Source organism: Etheostoma cragini, chromosome 13 (genome assembly GCF_013103735.1).
Source record: "Etheostoma cragini isolate CJK2018 chromosome 13, CSU_Ecrag_1.0, whole genome shotgun sequence".
NCBI lineage: Eukaryota > Metazoa > Chordata > Actinopteri > Perciformes > Percidae > Etheostoma > Etheostoma cragini.
In genome coordinates, this window is record NC_048419.1 from 3,134,458 (window position 1) to 3,154,647 (window position 20,190).

Consider the following 20,190-nt stretch of genomic DNA (forward strand, 5'->3'; position numbering starts at 1 on the left):
CAACCCCGCACATACAGCCAAGGGCATTAAGAACTGTCTTCAGTATGAAGAAGATCAAGAAGTCCTGGAGGTGATGGCCAAGGCAGAGGTCCTCCTTCAGAAACTGGGTGCAGTTGTAATGGGAAGAATTGATGCTGTCTTGAAGGCAAAGTGTGTGTGTGTGTGTGTGTGTGTGTGTGAATATATATATATATTTTATATACTTACAATTGACCTTATGGATCGATTTCCATGACAGGGTCGACACCAAAGCTCTTAAAAAAATCCACAGAAAATGCATTTAGCTCACTAGTGGCGTCTCCTCTGATTGAAATAATATTGCAATATATTTTCAATCTGATGGTGGCTTTAAAGCAGCCTGATTAGTGTAACAGTAGTCCTGGCAACAATCACAAATACCCAGCAAACATACCCTCCCCTTCCCTTTTACACCTTGTGTGTGTGTGTGTGTGTGTGTGTGTGTGTGTGTGTGTGTGTGTCCTCGTGCGTCCCCTCGTGCCCTCCCCTGGGTCTTTGATTGTAACTGAGCTCGACCCTTATGGGTGTGGATGGGCAAATTAGCTGTGGCTTCGCTCTCTGTGTTCTGCTCTCTCGCTCCCTCTCATCAGTTAGAAACAGTGAAGTCATACCTTCTAAGGGGCCTGTTTTTTTGCTATCTGCCATGATGTCACCAGCAGCCAATCAACGCCTAGCGCCGCTTGAGGTAGTGTGTGTGTCTGAGTGAGTGAGGGGGTGGGGTAGTGAGGGGAGTTCACCGCTGGGAAAAGCACTGTTATTATCTGGTCCTGCCGGCAAGCATGAGAGCACATGCATGCTCTGATACACACAGCCTCTCAGTGATGTAATATACTCTACATATGATACATAAGACGGCTATATACTGGTTACTGTATGAAATGATAGGCCTTGATGGTGATAATGTATTCAGAGATATTTATATTCCATTGTATGGCTCAAAGTGATTGCAGTGCTGTTGAAATGGTTAATGTGTGCTGTACCTCTTAACCCCCTCAGCCAGCATTTACATTTCACTTTGAATTTGCAAGTGTTTTTGTTTCATTAGACTGACAATAAAAAATAGGCCTACGTATAAGATTAACATTTTTAGTTTAGTGCAAAATCTAGATAATGATTTGCTTTCCATATTGACCTTAGTTCAAGGTGCCTGTGGAGGCCTTTCATGCTTTCCTACTGCAGCCTTAAAATGCATTTGAATGCTCAAACTGTCAAGGCATGTCATTTACGGCTGGCCTTGAATATTCAATTATTACCGCAATGTAATTTGTTTGCTCTATTCCACATCAAGCACATCCTGGTAATTGCAAAATGGAGACACATCACGTGCTGGGATTGAAGCTCAGCAGAATGTCATCCTTTAAGTAGTAAATTGTTCTTCCTGACCTTTTTCTAGCTGTTACATACAGCCCCTCTGCTGATGGACCACAGGCTCTATACAAAGATGGACAACGCGTCTCCACTTGCTCCCACTGTACAAAGTGAAGCCAAATATCCTGGATACGGGTGTTGCCATCTTGTAAAGTTGGAGGCAGAGTCTGACTAATCGTGAGTCAATCACAGCTGTCAATCATGGTGTTTGTTTCCCCCCATTTTTATAGCATCAAATCACTAATTAAAACCCAATTTAGGGTGTGATCCAGATGTTTTGGCTTAAATTATACAGTCCATGCAGCTACCGCTGTGAAAGACGTGTCGACTAAGATAGCCTAGAACATTACTGCCTCCCTGTCCCATTCCAAACATTGTCTTCCTCCTGTTTGCCTAAGCCCTTTTAGACTAAGAGTTATTGCAGCGTCCCTTTTTTTTTCTTAACTGAAAAAACAAAAAACTAATTGATACCATGAATGTGTAGCATGTTTTTACATACAATGGTGAATTTTACATTTTATATTATTTTGAAAAGATTTATTTGAGTGATAAGATCTGCGTCAGTTCATGCATTTCTGTTAAATGCTCTTTATTGAAAGTTTTTATATTCCTCACAATAACTCTGTACATAGAGTATTCCCCACTGTTGCCTAGGGACGCTAATTGAGATTTTTTTTTCTGACTGATAGCCGACCCTCTTTAACCGCAGCTGTTCTGACACGAAACCTATGTTCAATTCTGTTTAGCTGTGAGGTTGTCAGCTGTGTGTTTGCCGTGCATACAACATTGGAACAGCTAGAGCAGATAGTAAATAACACCCCAAAAGCTCAAAGACAAAACTTGCTATATAATCCACAATCATTAGATCTGAAATAAGCCTTTTAGTTCACTTTTGGTGTGTTTATTCGGCTTAGTTTACACTAGCAACTAGCCGTTAAGAAATAGATAGTACAGCTTGGGAAGCGTCTGGGGATTCCCACCCCTAGTAACAAACTACTTCTTTCGTTAAAATGTAATAATATTGTTTATTGATAGCATTCATTGGTCAACATTCTCATATTTGGTTAACGATTACATGTTGTTACCGCCCTACAGTTGCTGCATGTACGCCATGTACTGTGATGGGGATGGGTGACCACAGTGAGCAGAGGGCTTTGCAAGATCTGTGTTACTAAAAAGAGAAAGATAACGGAACCTTCATTCAACTTGCTTCATGTTGACTTCACTCTTAACAACTCCACTGTCAATAGGCACAGAAAACACAAGCAACCCAAGTTGACTAATCACAGTTCTTGCAGCCCCCCACCACATTGTACCTCCATAGTCTCCATAGGGGTCCGCGTGAAGATTGTTGTTTTGGTTTAAGAAAATACTATCTTGCGATCCAATTAAGTATTAAAAGTTTTAAACACCCAAATGTTAATATCAGTATTGAGTCCTGTACCTGTGTGTGTGTGTGTGTGTGTGTGTGTGTGTGTGTGTGTTTTTGTGTGTGTGTTCATATATACTGTATACACATGTGTGTATATATATGCGTGTGTGTGTGTGTGTGTGTGTGTGTGTGTGTATATATATATATATATATATATATATATATATATATATATATAAAGAGAGAGAGAGAGAAAGAGAGAGAGAGAGTTTTGTCGGATGAGTTTTAACTAATCTTAATAAATGACTCCAGTTCTTTTGGAATGTTATTGCTGACTCACATGTATGCAGTGCTAAAAAATAACAGACCACGACTAGTGATTTGCCCTTGCCATCGTTGTTTGCAGATGTAATAGATACATTTCTGTTGGCTCCCTGTACACAACGCCTTACACTGTTTGCTTTCACTAATGAGCGGCGATAGTAGGCAGTTTACCATCTTCTGTGTGCAGGAGAAAGTAGCTGCCTGCCTGGCTTCCTTACAGGCCACAGAGGGACGATCACCGAGGACATCTGATTAACCGTATTGACTGGTAAAATGCTACCATGCCGGGTTTCCGCTCATGAAGCCAAGCTACATAGTAATTAGCCTGGGATCGATGTGCCTGTCCAGCAGCTAGCCTACAGACACACACTTTCACTGAGATTGCTCCATCACTGAGATAACAGAGGGAATTATTTTTGTAAAAGGTTAAAGGTCCAAGTTATATTGAACATCAGGTGCATTAGTGTCTTGTTACCTCTTTTATGATTTTGTCAGCCCACATTCTGTCAGACGAAGTAGATGAAAAAGATTCTGGCCAGATAAATCACGTGTCACAAGTCTGCAAGTGCCAGTAATCTTTGTTTTCCCAACCCATTGGCTCTGTATTGGATTTTCCACTGGCAGTCTGTGCTGTCCTGAGTGATGGGACTTGTAGTTTAGCAAATGTGTGTGTTATCACACACAAACACTCACTTTTTGGGTTAAACTCAAGACCCTTTGGCTATATTTCTTTGTAATCAGAACCATCTTTAATGTGCACAGTGTTGTTTCTGTTAAACTAGTAGAATCAGCTCTGTTGACTGAACAATAGTAGATAGCTTGTACAGGTCTAATGTTGGTCATCCAGAAATAGGATTAATCAATCGCATAAAAGTGAATAGCTGTTATTTTTTAGGGTTGCTGTTAGTATTTGGTTGCTGCGGTCCATGGTGCACGGCTGATTGTGTGCTCGCAACTCTAATATATCTCGCCCATACTGTCTAAACAAAACCAAATGTAAAGGTTATAATGGGTTTGTACTGTAATTAGTGTCGGGAATTAGTCATTTATATTCCATCAACACTACTAACTTAGTTAGTAAAATCACATATGTACATCTATTTATGTTTTCTTCTCTTTTCTACTGCTCTGTGGTTACAGGGTGTTTTCACAGGCACTTATGTGAGCACTAAATGTAAGACAAATACAACGTTATTGTGTGAAATGCCGAAACAAACTTGAAATATTGAAGAGTTGTTTTTCTTTTCATGTTAATCTAGAGTTCAAATGTGTTGGCTTAAAATGGGCTTTTAGCCACAGCTGCAGATCAGCTGTGATTGTGGAGCAGGCTGACCTGTGAATGCTGTCACCCAGGTGCCCACGGAGTGCTAGACGAGCCCCAGTTTGTGACGGCACGCGCAGGAGAGAACGTCATCCTGGGATGCGACGTGTCCCACCCCCTGAACGGCCAGCCCTATGTGGTGGAGTGGTTCAAGTATGGAATGCCCATCCCCTTCTTCATCAACTTCCGCTTCTACCCTCCTCATGTGGACCCGGAATATGCTGGTAAGATAGTAAAAGCAGTCCCATTCAGACTGCAAGCAGTAGGGTTGGGTTTTGTTTTAACAATTCTGTTTCCCATTCTGGTTTTACATTTTTTTTACACAATTCATATTTAAAATTCACGTATAAACACATGCAGTTAATGAAATCGGTAAATTAATTTCATGCAGATTTAATTGGTTGCTGTTAGTATTTGGTGCACGGCTGACTCGTGTGCTCGCAACTCTAATTTGTCTCGCCCATACTGCCTAAACAAGCAAGCAGTGATTTTGAAAGGCAACCTATCACTGCCCTCACTGGCTGGAGGGCAGATGGTCAGATGTCCTGCCTGTGGAATCTGTTGGCTGTGGTCGGATGTGGGCAGAATTGGGCTCTGTTGCACCTGTAACTACACACAACATTGATGTCAGTGTTCTTACACACCAGTGCGTAGGACTGCCCGATATGAGGAAAATATCTTATTGTGATTGTTTTGACTAAAATTGCGATTGCGATAAGATTCACGATATTGGTCCTTTTTGTATAATTATTCTCATTTTCATTGAAAAATACAAAAGTACAAAAAAAAAAGAAATGATTGATTTTTGTGAAGATTTTGTCTGTTGGATACGATTTGTAGGCTGTCACTTCTCTGGATATCGCCACAATACTTAATTCGGAATGTGTTTTGGATATTGCACTAGTCCATATTGCTTTTAATTGTGCCCTAGAGTACACGTCTACGTCACTGCAGCAAGGTGAGAGGTTAAACCACTGGAGGTCAGCACGAACACGTCTCAGCTTGTATCAGGTTGCTCTTTAAAGCCCCCCTCCACGGGGAAAAAAGTATTTTCACTCTTCTGTTTGAGTTTCAATGATAAATGTGCATACTTTTTGTCACAGTGAAACCAGGGAAATTGTCCTCAGACTGAGTTAGCTTTTTATTATTTTTATTCATTTATTTCTGAAGATACTGTGTAACAAAAGGTGACATATAAAGTAAAAAATGCACATATATAGACAAACAAAATAAAATAAATAATAAATGGTGTGTGGTTGAATGTACAAATGAACAAGTCATACATGGGGTAAATGTGTGTATGGGTGGTGTATGGATGTATTGGTGTGTGGATGGCTGGCATGGTGTAGATACATGTTTACCGAATCTTAGTTTCTTAGACTAAGTCAGCTGCTGTGCATAGAATCACATTTTGCTGTTTGTTTTTCTTCCTCTCTCTGTTTTGGTAAAAAGGATTTTTAAACAAAGACATTAAACCCTCAACCTTCTCGACAGGTCCGTCTTTGATCAGTGATGTGCTTACCAGTATAGATGGTAATAACTGTTTTACTAACTAATGTAGCCAGCTTTAATGAGATGCCATTTTTCTTTTGGAGGCAGCAACTCTTTCCACCTCAGATTATTTATGTGTTCATGGTAAACCTTGCTGGGGAGGGGAGAGAGATTTTCCCCTTGCCTGCTTTTGCTTTCCTTCCCTCTGATCATTACATTTCAGAAATAATCCCCCCTTCTGGTATACTGTGTGAGTCAGAGAGCTTTTATCATGCATTCATTCATGTCATAACAAATGAAATGTAAGTATCCCTTGTGTGAGTATGAGCCAATGCAAGAAGCACCCACAAACATTTTGGATCATGTAAAGACTTACTTCATTTCTTTTCTGAGCGTTCCGGGGGTTATTTTTTCTTTTATTTGCCTAACAAATTCTTCCGTGCAGGTGCGTTAAAAATAAGAAATCTTTAAAGAACACCGCTCTGGCTGCAGCATCATCATTTATTAACAAAAACTAACGTTTTGGCCCCTCTGCACCTTCAACAAGAGTGACTATTTATGAATCTACACTTTTTTCTCTTCTTTAATCAATGGTGAGTGTAATGCAAGAGCAGTGTGCAGAATGTCCCTTGTCTTCAAGCCTTCTGAGTGTTATACCATGATAGCAATTTCCGATTCACTCCAAAATGTACTACAAAAATACGTTTGAAGTGATATATTGCATGATTATTGTATGACAGGTTTACTCTAATTAGAAACATTATACCATTACCATGGCAGCTACTAATCTCCACATCTGTTTGAAAGGCAGCTTGGTTGGCCACTCTCTGCGTTGGATACAGGAACATTTTAAAGCCCACCTGCCTGCTGCAGCAGGAAGAAAAATAGTCTGACAGATTAGAAGATTGTGGCAAAAATGCAGAAGCTTTTTATAATCTTTCTGCATTCTCACACACTTCACTCAGTCTCCATTGATTAGATCGCTGAGCACAAATACCCGCTGAGTCTCGGAACCGATGGTCTGAGTTACAGAATCCTGACCACAGCAAAAAGAGCAGAACCACAGTCCCCGAGGACAGTCAAACATCACACCATTATGTGTTACAGTATTCTGTCATGAACCTAACAAAGTCTAAATAGTAGACCTGGAAACAGGACTGAGCCACCAAACTGATGACATGATCATATCATGATTTAGTTGGTGTTTGTATGCCAGTCCACCTATGAGTAAGACTCATACTGTATAGGGTTGAAGTCCAATAGACTTTATTCAATACTATATTAAATTTTCTTATTAAATACAAATCCTGCCAGATCCCTGATGACAATGTAAATAGGTTCAGCTTTCAACATCTGCAAGTAACTTAACTCATCTAAAACTGAGACTCAAATCAATTGAGGTCAAATCTATTATTACGTTTTGTGACCAAAGAAGCCGGACACAGGTTTTAGTGTTACTGTCGCCCTCTTATTGTTCACAACCTGTAGCTACAGTACAGCCAAAAACTGCGTCTCAAATTTTAAAATAACTGCTGTTCCTTACGTAACCAACTTAGTCTTATTAAGACTTAAGGCCCCAACAGAAGCACTTGTAGATAGAGTAATCCCAGAAATGAAACGTTGAAATAGACTAGTTATCAGGTAAACATTGTATGAGCATTGATCCCCCCGCAGAAGCCTGGGCTGGGCAGTGTGTGTAGCGGCGGTGAGTCTCTGGTGCTTAGCCAGCCAGCGAGATTGATCACACAGGGCTGTTCCAACTCTTTCTCAATTGCACTCCGTCAAATACCAGCGGGTCCTGCATCACCCTGTTGGGCCTCTAATATGCAAAAATGACCAGCTCACTTTATATAATCTCTTATGGTAGTCATGTTACAAAAAACACTGCATACCATCCTTGTAACAATTTGGCCAAAATTAAGCACAACGACCAAACACTGGCCAGCCATGTACTAGGTTTCACCCTAGTCCCAGTAAATCTGGGTCAAATTAATAAAATAATTGTGGTTCCTAGCTTGGAAGCTTGGATATTTAAATACTGTATGTTGGGTTTGTTCAGGATGTCCCTTTTGGCGATAGTGACGGATCTCTCGGATCAATCAGTGGTCGGCAGTGTTTGTACTCCACCTTGTAGTATCGGCTATGCTAGCTTGGAACCTTGAACAAGTGGGTAGTAAAAAACACTCTCAGGTACCAGAGTCTATCCACAACCTTTTCTAATGGCAAAAACAACCAAAAAGGCAAGTCCAGTTGAGTGGAGTTGTGCCGTACTATGCAAGGGAAATGCGGCATTTTAGAGTGAAGTTTCTTTTGCCTTACAAACAATCTTTGGCTGAGCACAGACACCTACTTGCTGGAAGCACATTACCCAGACAACTCCCTAAAGTTTCCTTTTATTCTTGTAAGGTTAATTAATAAAACTGCAGCAATTGTCATTTAAACTGATGCCAGTAGGCTAAAAAAAGCCTACTGTTACCTACATTGCACGTTTGAAAAGAGATTTGTTAGCTGAACAAACTTGTTTGTTTTGCCATCTAAAACCATATCCAAAGTGTAACCGGCTATTGGAACCCACCCTAGGCCCATCTGAAGACCCCAACCCACATTTAAAGTTGACAGGGGCTCTTCCTCAGTTACTCTTCCTCTTAGTTATAGTGAAAATGTTTATCATTCAGTCAGTCATGTATTGCTGGTTGTTATTAGATATAGAATGGGGATCTACAGTAAAGAATGCAATTATTTAAATATCAATGACATACATTTGACTGTTTTTTAGAGAGTATGCACGCAACTTCTGCTTGGTCCTTGTACTGTAAATTTCCTTTTGCTGTGTTTTCAGTCCGATGAGACACATCACTGGCTTTAGCCTTTAACACCTTTTTGTTTCAAAGTGCGCCAGTGAAATTTCTGAAGTTCCATAGTCGGATGCTGGCAAACACCAACATCCCACTGTGCTTTATTGCAACCATGATATTGCATCATGGAAAGAAGTCACAGGTCACAGTCAAAGCTGCTGAGATACAAAGAGGCTCATATTGTGCCCTCTTTAGACTGGGAAGATGTCGAGGGTTAACGAGTCGAGCCAACAACAGGGGCACTGTTTCCTAGACATCTGTCTGCCCTTGGTCTCAAACGAGCCATTGTCTTATTGTTTATAGAGAGGAAGAGGAAGAAAACATCCGTGAGATTACAAGGGGCAGACCAAGTATGAAACATTCCCATGAGAGTGGAAGTGTAGAAGGAAGAGATGGATGCCAAAGTGATCGCCAGGCAGGAAGAAAGCAATAGAAATTGAAGATTAAACGGGAAATGGAGGGACAGAGAAAAACTAAAGAAATAGCAGTGTTCGCAAATTACATTGTTGAATGTGACTAGCTCCAAGCTGGTCCAGAAGAATGGTGACATTTTAAAATGACTTGCCTACGCCAACATTCTCTGAAGCTGACCAGGCTGCTTTGCCCTTCTCCCAAAGTTATGCAGAATATTTTGGGCTCCGATTCAGATCTAGCTCTCATCTTATAAAACTGATCTCATGAAACAGAAAAAATGTAATTGTTCGGTTGGGTTCATACTTTATTTAGAATGAAGTTGAAAATGTGGACCCAAGGCAAATCCTTTCTATGCTGTCACAGTTAACACCAATCACGAGGAGTAGAGCTCGGTGATAGACATGTGTTGACTGCAGGAAGCTGATAAAAGAGACAAGAAGTGGGGTAGACTAACTGAATAGAACAAGATTGTAGGAACAGGTGGAGTTGTGTTATAATTACTTCAATGAACCAATGTCCTGCTGACTGCTGCTTCTGCTACCTGAGGGATTAGTTTCACTTATTACATTTTCTATGGTTACAGTTCAGGCTGTATAGTCCAACTGTGAATTGAAGACATATAAGATATGAGATATAATAATGTCTTTCCATTAATATGGGGTTGTGTGTGCAGAAATATTGTTGCTTTGATTTTTCTCTTTTATAACAAAAATACTCTTTTTCAAATAATTTTGTCACCCCAATTTTTTTGTTTAGCTTGTTGAAATTTCTTTTTCTTCTCTATCATTGAAAAAAACAGAATCAATGAAAAAGCTAAAATTGTTTATTTCAAAAGTCCATTTTTAGTGTGTGTATGTGTGTGTGTGTGTGTGTGTGTGTGTGTGTGTGTGTGTGTGTGTGTGTGTGTGTGTGCGAGGCTTCAAGTTTCCACATCACACTTGTGTAAGTTGGGCTATGATTGTCTTCCAGACTAGTTGTGAGGTCCAGTGAGGACACCACATAGCTGAATATTTGACGCTTGGATCGAAGGAGCCTAATTCGACTAATCTCTAAAGTTCGACTGCTAATCTCAGAGTCGAATCTTCGAAGTCGAGTCGAAGATTTGCGACAAGTTGAGTTGAAACTTGCAACTGCTTGCAACGCACCAGTCTGCAAAGTTCTGAAAGCTGCCAGTTTACACCAGTGCCACAAGACGGTGTGTCATCGCTATAGAAACAACTCTTTTTCCTTCCGTTTTATCCCCCGACTTTTAGCCTTTTTTTGTACTGGATATATCATTGGTTCTAAATATGCGTCTAAATATGAATGTTGATTACGTTAGTTAGTTAGATACTTGCTACAACTGTATTTCTAGTAATGGATCAGCGAATACAATGTATTATTTCTCAAAAATTCGACCAGCTGACACTTTGCAACATAGAAATAAAAAGGATTACGGATAACTTTATTTCTACAGTTTATAGCTGACTTGACCAGCTGACTTCTCTATTGGCTGTTGAAACAGGGGACGTCTCTTACGTTCTAAAACCAGCCTCTGGAGACTTGAACAGCTGAGTCGCAGCAACAGCATCAGCTGGTTTGAGAAGAGCTGAGGCGGGCCGGTTCACACCGCTGACACTTGGGTAGCATAATGAGGGTCCCTACATGTAAACCGAAACATTGAGAACTTTGTAAGACAGTGTATTAAAAAGATAGTTTATAAGACAGTAGTGTTCATGTTTACATGAGGGCTTTTGTCGTTTGACTGGTCATGACTGTTTTCCAAGATGGCGCTACTGCTAAGTGATCCGCAAACTCAGATTTATATGTATATCTTTATAAATCACGGATGGAAATTTACATAAATAAATGGTTGCATTGAGATGCATCAATTATCGGTTTAGAATTGAATCGTTGGCCTCTGAATCAGAATCGAATCGCGAGGTGCCCTGAGATTCCCACCAATTGGAGCGTTAACATCATTCGTCCTATGATGTGACTATTGCACATGCGCACATCGCAAAGAAGAAACAAAATATAGTGCAGCCCTAATTCATAGTTAGTTATCATCTGTATCCTGAGCCATACATAGTGTATCTTATTGTATCGTGAGGTACCTTGTGATTCCCACCCCTAGTAGGCATGCTGACTTGAGCTTTTAGACCAACGCTGTCTCCAGGTACAGCCTACAGAGCCACTTGTGTGGCCGAACTGTATATATGCATAAGAATACTCGTTAATCATAATACAGTCACCTTTTTTCTGGCTGAGTGCAGGATTGTTGTCCCCTGAATAAATTGGGGCTCCTCCCCAGCGTAATACTGTGAGCCTGAGAAATAACTCTGTCACTGAATTGTGTAATTAAAAGATTTAACAGGGAAATAGCCCTGCCGGGCTTAAAAACAACATGCTGACACCGTCACTGCTCCACTGGGTATAAAAGAGAAAGTATACACTTAATTAGCCTATTCTATCAATAGATAGTCAATGTCATTCTTCTGCATGATTGTGCTTTGCTTAAATAAGGAGGGAATAAAAGTACCATAGTTGCATGATAGGCTCCCTCCTTATTGCCACAGTTTGAAAAGGATGTTCAATCATATGTGTGCATATCCCGTTCCCAGTGATATCTTTTTCACATAGGCTGTCAGGCTAACTTTCTGATGTGAAAAACAAAAGTAAAATCTGCATTCATATGCTTCGAAATAGCTTTAGACTATAGCTGTCAGAGGTGGGAAATGTATCTTGCTGCGGTGAACACACACAAACAGAGAGCATCATACCACTGATGGTGTTTTGACTCAACAGCAGAGATTTATTTCTGTTTATATTTGAGTTGGATGTGTCCCCAGAGTGCACAGAGCCTGGAGGCCATGTCAGCAACTGGTGGTAAATGTAAAATACATCATTAACAGGGTTGTCATATATAATATTGTTTGACCTTCTGTGTGAGTTGATCTTGCAGCATCTTATTCTTCCTGTTTAAAGACATTTAAAAAACAGTCAGAATGTTTAATAGCATTGACTCATTGTATTCTAAGTGCTTATTAAAAGCTACTTGATTTTACCTGGTGATCCCAAAAATCATGTAGCAGATTGTTTAGACATTGGCTTTTTAAAGTGACAGTTTGTCGTTTAATTGACAGGTTGAGTGTTTTGTACAGAAAAGAGGTAATGCACTGTAACCCAACAAGATGATCTATGATGAAAAATAGGAATGTGTTTTTATGTAAGGGATGTGAACCAATACAAATACATTTTGGATATGAACAGTAGGGGTGGGAAAACAAAATTAATTCTTAATTAATGTTTCATGTTCTCCACCTTTAAACATGAGCCTCTGACATGGAAGATCACTAGGAGAGAAGGGGACTCAGCATGTTGAAGGCTTAAGCATGGAATTACTACACAAGAAAAACCTCAGTAGACAAAGAAATTCATTAAAACAAATACTGTATATGTCAAAATCTAAAAACTCAGATTTAGATGTATATATTTTTTTAAATCATGCATGGAAATGTACATAAAGAAATTAGATTTGAATTGTTGGATTTTGAATCAAATCGTGAAGTGTCCAGGGATTCCCACCCCCAACAGACAGACAGACAATAGTTTGCAACCAGTATGACAACTGATCAAACAGCTAATTTTAGTGTAAATATTAATTTTGACTTTTGTTTTTTTTGTGCATCGAGATGCATCGATAATCAGTTTAGAATCAAATTGTGAGGTGCCCAGAGATTCCCACACCTAAGAACATCATCCAAATGTTTGTTTTAATATACATTTCTTTTGCTGAATAGACTGTATAACTGAAGACAAAACTTCTCGATCTGCCCCTTGTGGCTGACTGTAGTATCGGTCATAAACCCCGCCCCCTCTGTGTTAGCGCATTGAACAAAAGCCAAACTAAAAACGTCAATCACATTTTCCCGGGAGATAGTGTCTGTCTTTTTAGGTTGTTCTCGTCCTGCCGATGTTTTTGGATTTTTCTAATGTTTAGTTGCCATAAAAACATGTTGAAACATCATGATTGACAGCTGTGAATGACTCGCGATTGATCAAACGGGTATATGGGCGGGATGCAATCATTACTGGCTCTAAAATTACAATATGCTGTCTGTCTGTCCATCTGTCTTTCTGTCTGTTGGCAATAGTGTCACAACCGTGCAAGATACAGTCAGGAAACTCTACAGGTCTGTATTCAAGGATCCCACCAGCCACCGGTGCGGCTGGTGTGATCCCATCGCAAGATGGTCTCTAGTCATCAGCATCTTGATTTACATAAACATTCACCGGGTAATTCAGAGATTAGCGTGGGCAAAGCAAGTGCCATATGTGAAAATGAAGCACCACTACGCTGTGATATCGTAAGTGAGAGTCAGAATATCACCCTGTGTTTATACAGACACACTCATGCGTGATTTCCTGTTCATTAACTTCTCTACTTGAATACATCAAGTCCAAAAAGGACATCCACTTCTGTTTGAACAGATTGTTTACCCTCAGACAAAGAGAGATGGAATCTAAGGGCAGGTACACAGTGGTGGATGGTGGAGGATACATAGAGAATGTATAAAGTGTATTAAATACATAGTTCACATTCAATAAGTAACATGGAGTCTCTTTCTCAGTTCTTTCTAGTCAGCCAAGAGAGGAGACCAACATGGTTGGAAGCAGGACAAATATGATGTGATATTTAAATGGGCTAACTGGGACACACATACTCAGACACACACACAAATACAGGCTAGGGGACAAACATCACTTTGACTGTCATACCTTAACTCATTGAGGCAGCTGCCACTGCAGCTGATATTTTTACCTGGACTGTCATGCTGCAGAGGGGATTTAGGAAGGCAAACAAAATTAGTCAGGAATACCCACAAAACTGAAGAGGATAGGGCAGAGTGAGGGGATTAATGCGGGATAGCCAGGCTTTGATAATGCTGACGTTTTGAGCCGGCCTGTGCTCCCTGAAAGCCCTTTGTTTAGCCCTTATTGCCAGTCGCCATCTGCTATGATCCAGTTGCCAGATTGCCCAAAGCAACATCATCAATCCCCCTTCTCTCAGCTTTTGAGCTGTAAAAGTAAAATGCCGCAATTCCTGTCTCTATGCTGGCCAAGTGAAAAGATGATATCTGTTCTGATGAACTGTGACTCCTGTGTATCCCTGAGGCTGCTCTGTTGTCATGTTGGCCACTTCCCACTCCTCAAAGGAAGTAACGACCTGTCCTTGCCTCAGTGCATCTCAAAAATAGGCCGCCACACACATGGAGATGAGGACATCTCAGCTGCACTGAGGCTTAAGTGGCAGATTTCGCTGCGTATGTACACAACTGCGTTGGGTATTCTACTTTGATGTTGTTGCAGCATTGACTCTGTTTGGAAACGGGTCTGCACTGTGTGACACTCTGTGATCCTTGCACGTTTATATCTGAACTGTTCAAAGGTTGATTTTCTCTTTAAAATTCATCTGAGGTATCTCTTCCATCTCTTCTTTATTAATTCACCTCTCACCTGTTCCTTCCTTACCTTCATTTCCCCTCATTAAATTCAATCCCCCCGTCCTTTCTCACCTCTCTGTGTCCCTTTCTGCTGACACCTCATCTCTGTCTCTCTGCTCCAGGCCGGGCCAGTCTGCACGGCAAGTCCTCCCTGCGGATAGAGAACGTGCGTTCAGACGACCAAGGCTGGTATGAGTGTAAGGTGCTGATGCTGGAGCAACAGTATAACACCTTTCACAACGGCAGCTGGGTACATCTAACCGTCAATGGTAAGCACAGTTAGCATGCTTTATTGATAAGGTTTAATACAAACATCAGACTTAAATATGTGTACATATGTGATATACAGATACACAAGTAGGTATATTGATATTAGGGTTATTAATATTAGCAGCTGTGGTGTCAGCTAGTAAAGATGGGCTCAAGTGTAAGACATTTTAAACGCCCTTCTCACTTTAAGATATGCACACAATGCAAACACAGACAGTATGACAGACAACTGGGGTTTTATAGGTCAACTCAATACCATTTGCACAAGGATATGGACTTGGATAAACTTAGGTAAACTTACTGTGATACGATAAATAAGCCACTATGAATCTGTAAAATAAATTTAAAAATATACATAATTTATATATACTGTACATAATTTATATTTTAGGGGTGGGAATCCCAGGGTACCTTGACACACGATCCACGATATATAGCTTACGCTGCAGATAATATCAGATAAACCAATTCTGTGATAATCAATACATTTCTAGACAATCCTATAATGATACTTCACAACATCAGTCTTACTATGAATACAAAATACCTGCGAAAAGGTTAAGTGTAGGCCATCTCTCTTTATTCTCTCTAAGTCCAAACTGTTAAAAACAGCACAATTCTGCAACGCACCTTTTTCAATAGAAATAGGCATGGAGAACTTTCCATAAAATCATCTCTCAGTGCAAATCAAACCAGCTTTTAAGCTAACTAAAATAACACCATGCCTATCTCTATGTATGGTGAAGGATGTGTGATGATGGGGGGTTACTTTAATTCCAAAGGCCAAGGGAACTTTATCAGGATGCATAGTATCCTGATCCATGAAATAATTGTCCTTTAAAAATAAAAATGCGCCTGCCTTTATGGGACTTTAACATAGGGGGGTGTATACTTATGCCCTCTGTACTTTAAGGGAGAACATTTATTTATTTACAATACATTATTCATTCACTAAGACAATTGGTGTTCTTAAAAGGTTTGATTTTCCTTTTTTTTTATTAAGGCATTAAGGTCAATTTCCAGAAGATCTTTTTTTATTTCTCTTTTTAATCAAATTCAGCCTGGGTGTGTAAACATATGCAAGTCACTGTACATAGGCTTTATGTTTCTTTGATTTTCTCATGGCAATGAGGGGTGTGTGAGTTTACACATTTTAGCACTATATGTATTAAATGTTCAAATCAGAAATTTTGAGGCTAATGTTAAAATTATTAAAATATTATAATGATTTTAATTTAAGGCTAATCAATTCTCCATAGGGCTGGGTTGTTTTTCAATACACTACTAATTCAGCAAGTAACTTGATACCAGGCCAAATTGAAACTTGGCTATTGCCTTGTTTAAGTGCTCTGTCTGCAGCCGCTGTCAGTGCTCGTCAAAGATTGTTTGTGTGGGAGGACGCTCCAGTCTGCAACACCACAAGTGGGAGTATGGGAGATGCATTCTCCAGTTAATCTTTCATTCAACAGTGTATCAATAATTTTAGTTTTAGTATATTAACATAATATATTTGAATTAGGACTTTGAGCATTTGGATCATGTAGCTCTTAAAAACAAGGTGTGTCAGGTTGATTAGCTACAGCTTAATTTCAGTCCATCAGGTCCATATTTAAGCAACATTTAAGTCTAAAAGTATTGTGTAGGATTTGTTTTTGTATAGGTCATTGGCAGATATCCTATGTTAAAGTACTATGTTAAATCACCGTTAAGGCTGCAACCAACAAATAGTTGGTTGGTTCAAATCCCAAATACGGGTCCAAAACCCAAATATATTGAGTTTATAGGGATATGAAACGTAGAGCATGCAGTAAATCCTTACATTTGAGGGGCTTGAACCAGCAAACACTTGGAACTTTTGCTTCACTAAATTGACCAAAGTTCTTGACCCAAAGAAAACTAAAATTATTTTCTTCTGGGCATGAATGTCCAATTTTCTAACAGTGGTCAGCTGGGTGGGGCTACTATTCGTTGACCTACAGGGTCAAAGGTAAGTTCCCCATAGTAACAACTCCAAAGTATCCCTGGCGGATTAATCGCTCACTGTTGTGGCGTCTCACTGGCCTCACGGTGGCGGTGTCATTACTCGGAAGATTGACAAAGGTGACCCTGAGCAAAACATTGCACCCCCCTACATGCTCTGTCACTGCCATTGTCTCTGGAGAGAGGAGCACCAGACAAACACCTGAGTATAAAATAAGTAACCCGCTCATGGGACTTTAACACAGAAACAATTATTCTTGCCTTCTGTTGATAGCTTAAGCATTCATCAAGACACTTAATCAGACGGCATATGTTGATGCTAGTTGTTGTGGTAACAGACAGACCAGAAACGCCCCCACGCACAAACACATACACATGGTCCCTACACATAAGCTCAGTTTCATCATGGTTGCTCTTGTGCTGTTTGACTTTGTGTTTAAGGCATCAGGCTTCCTCCTCGGCCTCTGTTCTCTTTCGGTTTTTATGTCTATCATTCATTCTGCAGTCTTTTAGCGTGTTGTTGCAACTTCAGACATGAGCCACGGCACTCCTATCAGGTTTAGTAGTCAGACAGTCAGTGGCGTACAGTGCACAGCTGACAAGGTCAACTTTGGTCAGATATGTGCCGAAGAGGAATGATTTTTTCATGTTATCTCTGATGAGACGAAAATTAGACAGGACTTTGCAACTATGACTATGACATTATGTCTGTATTTAGAGATATCAAACCAAGAAGCATTGCCAATGTCTTAAATATCAATGTCTTATATCAATATCAATGTCCTACAATAATTATGTAATGGAATGTTAAATCTACCATACTTTTGGGCATGTGGAGGTAACTATTAAAAAACTGCAGGCTCACATTATGAGTCCAGCTGTGAAACATGATCCCACTACAAGGCTTTACAAATAGGATGTACGGGATGTCTGACTGTAATCAGTGTGTCCCCCCTGATGCTTTTTTGAATGGGAGATCTGTTTAAGCGATGGGATAAATCAGAGATTCTCTGTTAAATTTGCAGTGTGTTTAGTATTTCAGTTTTTCACTAAGAAAAAAAAGACAAAGCTGGATGTCAGTGAAGGTGTGGGTGGGAGGTCAATATGAGAAGAAACTTACTGTGTAGTGTACCAATAAAACTGAAAGGTAGCTTGGTTTAAAAACAGTAGTATCACATGGTATGTGTTGTAAACCTGCACACTGAGAAAAGATGGTTGCACCTTGTTAGTTCATTAAAAAAAAGGCAATATTATTAATATGAATATTGTATCCAAGTAGCCAACATTTAAGTTATTTAGTATCACATGCCCATTACACATGCACACATTGACAGCAGTCGTTTTAAATGAAAATCTTGGACCATGTGCTCCGTGAAACAATGCTATTAAATGTAGTTACAAAAAAACAGAAAAAGAAAATCTAAGACGTAACGTAATGTGCAAGTTAAACTATAGGGATAAATTATCAAATAAATCAAACATGAGATAAAGTAATATATATTTGGGAGTTATGTGGTCCATCAGTCGTGTCGGTGTAACAGTGATGGCGGGCCAGCATTAAATGGGCAGCAGCACCAAAAAGCTTTCAGAGAATTTACCTTTATTGTCAGAATGTAAACATATCTGAGGAGATGGAAGTTCCCATGGAGCCGGCATGGGAGCGCCCTGCATGACAGCAGCTGTTTTGAGTGTTGTAGCAACATCCTGATCCACTCCCAAGCCAGCCGAGATTGCAAAAGCCAAGGACGTTGGCCTGTTTAAATACTCGGAGAAACAGTAGTGAAGCGGAGTCAGGGTCAGGGCACCGTGGCCCTGGGGAGTCCCCGCCGCTTTACTGTTTGCTGTTGTCATCCGCATGCAGCTAGACAGGAGAAAAAACCCTGCCTCTGCGTGGCTGGCAGGTAGAAGCAGTTAAGTCAGGATGTCCAGTCTTCCATGGCAGGGGTGGTGTGTTCTGCACCGTGACAGATGTGTGGATGCACAGAATCCAATGGTCTATGGCTGTGGAAGTCATCGTGGAGTCACCAAAGAAGATATGCTTCTAAATGATTTGGTCAGGTCCATATCAAATATCAAACTAATTCCACGTGAAGAATGAGACTTTATTCATTTAAGAGGAAAATAAAATTAAAAGAATGTCTGTCTAAATAAAGATGCCCAGCCTTTAGTCACAGTCAGACCAGATTTTTCTTGATGAGATTGACATTGGAAAAATTATACAGCGTCTTATTTTATCGTCATTAACCCCTGTCGCTGTTTCGCACTCAGTGCAGCCAAGCAACTGCTGCTTGTAATATTTCACAGTGCCGTTCTATTAAAAGAAATTATATCAATTCATTTTTCCTGAATGAGAAGTCAGTTGCACCCCCCTCTCTCAAACTGGCTGGTCATTCGGCACTTTGACAAATACAGGCCCAGGTCCTCCGTAGTTGACTGAGCATGTACATGCCCATTTTTTCACCATAGATTTGAGAAGATGAATGAGCCTTAAGAGCTCCATTGGCACTGAAGCCTGTCGGAAATAGAGCTGAAAGGAACTTTCTTCAGGCTTACCTTTTATGGGGTTTTAATGTGATCTATGAGATGTCATCTACAGTAGATGAGTCCACCCAAGCTTTACATCCTCACCCCAGTTTATTTCAATACTGTGCAGGGAGGCTGTAGATATTATACAGTCACAGAGAACCAGCTGGAACCAACAACTGCAGTGTACATCCTTCAGTACTGCACTACCTGTTAATCTGTGAATACCTACCTGTCCATTAATAGCACAAGTTTCTTGAATGCTTAGCTAAGTGTTCTAGCCCCATGTTTAAGTGTGGGTTATATTTTTAGGAATTGCCACTACAGAATCTTTAAGGTTTAGGGCCCTGCTACATACTCATGCTGCATGAAGCTCCAGCAGTGCTGCTATTTATAGATCCCCATTTGCAACCCACCTCTCCCTATCACTGTCAAACATCAGTGGTTGTCAGTGATTACTCTCAGCACTTTAGCTGTCAGCCCTATTGGCATTGAGGAAGTAAGCGATGCATATAGATTGTGGGTGAGATGCATATAGATTGTGGGTGAGAGTGCTATACCACTCTGATGCTTTCCTTCTACAAATTGACACCTATGCTCCATTCCTGTGAACCTATTTTGCCCTCAATCTCTTTTCGGAGAGTGTGTAAGGAGTAAAAGATGAGCAGGAACAGAGGATGTGTTTGTAAGAATGATGTAATTATTTTGCAACCCATTGTGATATTACTTGAAAGGAATACCACCAGAAATAAATGAAATAAAGTTTGC

At 40.1% G+C, this 20,190-nt stretch overlaps 1 protein-coding gene across 5 annotated transcripts in view; it reads left to right on the forward strand.

Annotated features, from left to right (window-relative positions):
- The window catches only part of LOC117955259 (protein turtle homolog B-like), a 105,441-nt gene that overhangs the window by 20,738 nt on the left and 64,513 nt on the right, over positions 1 to 20,190 (forward strand). For all 5 annotated transcript variants that reach the window (XM_034889622.1, XM_034889625.1, XM_034889623.1 and 2 more), the window contains exons 2-3: positions 4,436 to 4,627; positions 14,772 to 14,918. In XM_034889622.1, the coding sequence (XP_034745513.1) occupies positions 4,436 to 4,627; positions 14,772 to 14,918 (339 nt within the window). The remainder of the gene's footprint in view (positions 1 to 4,435; positions 4,628 to 14,771; positions 14,919 to 20,190) is intronic.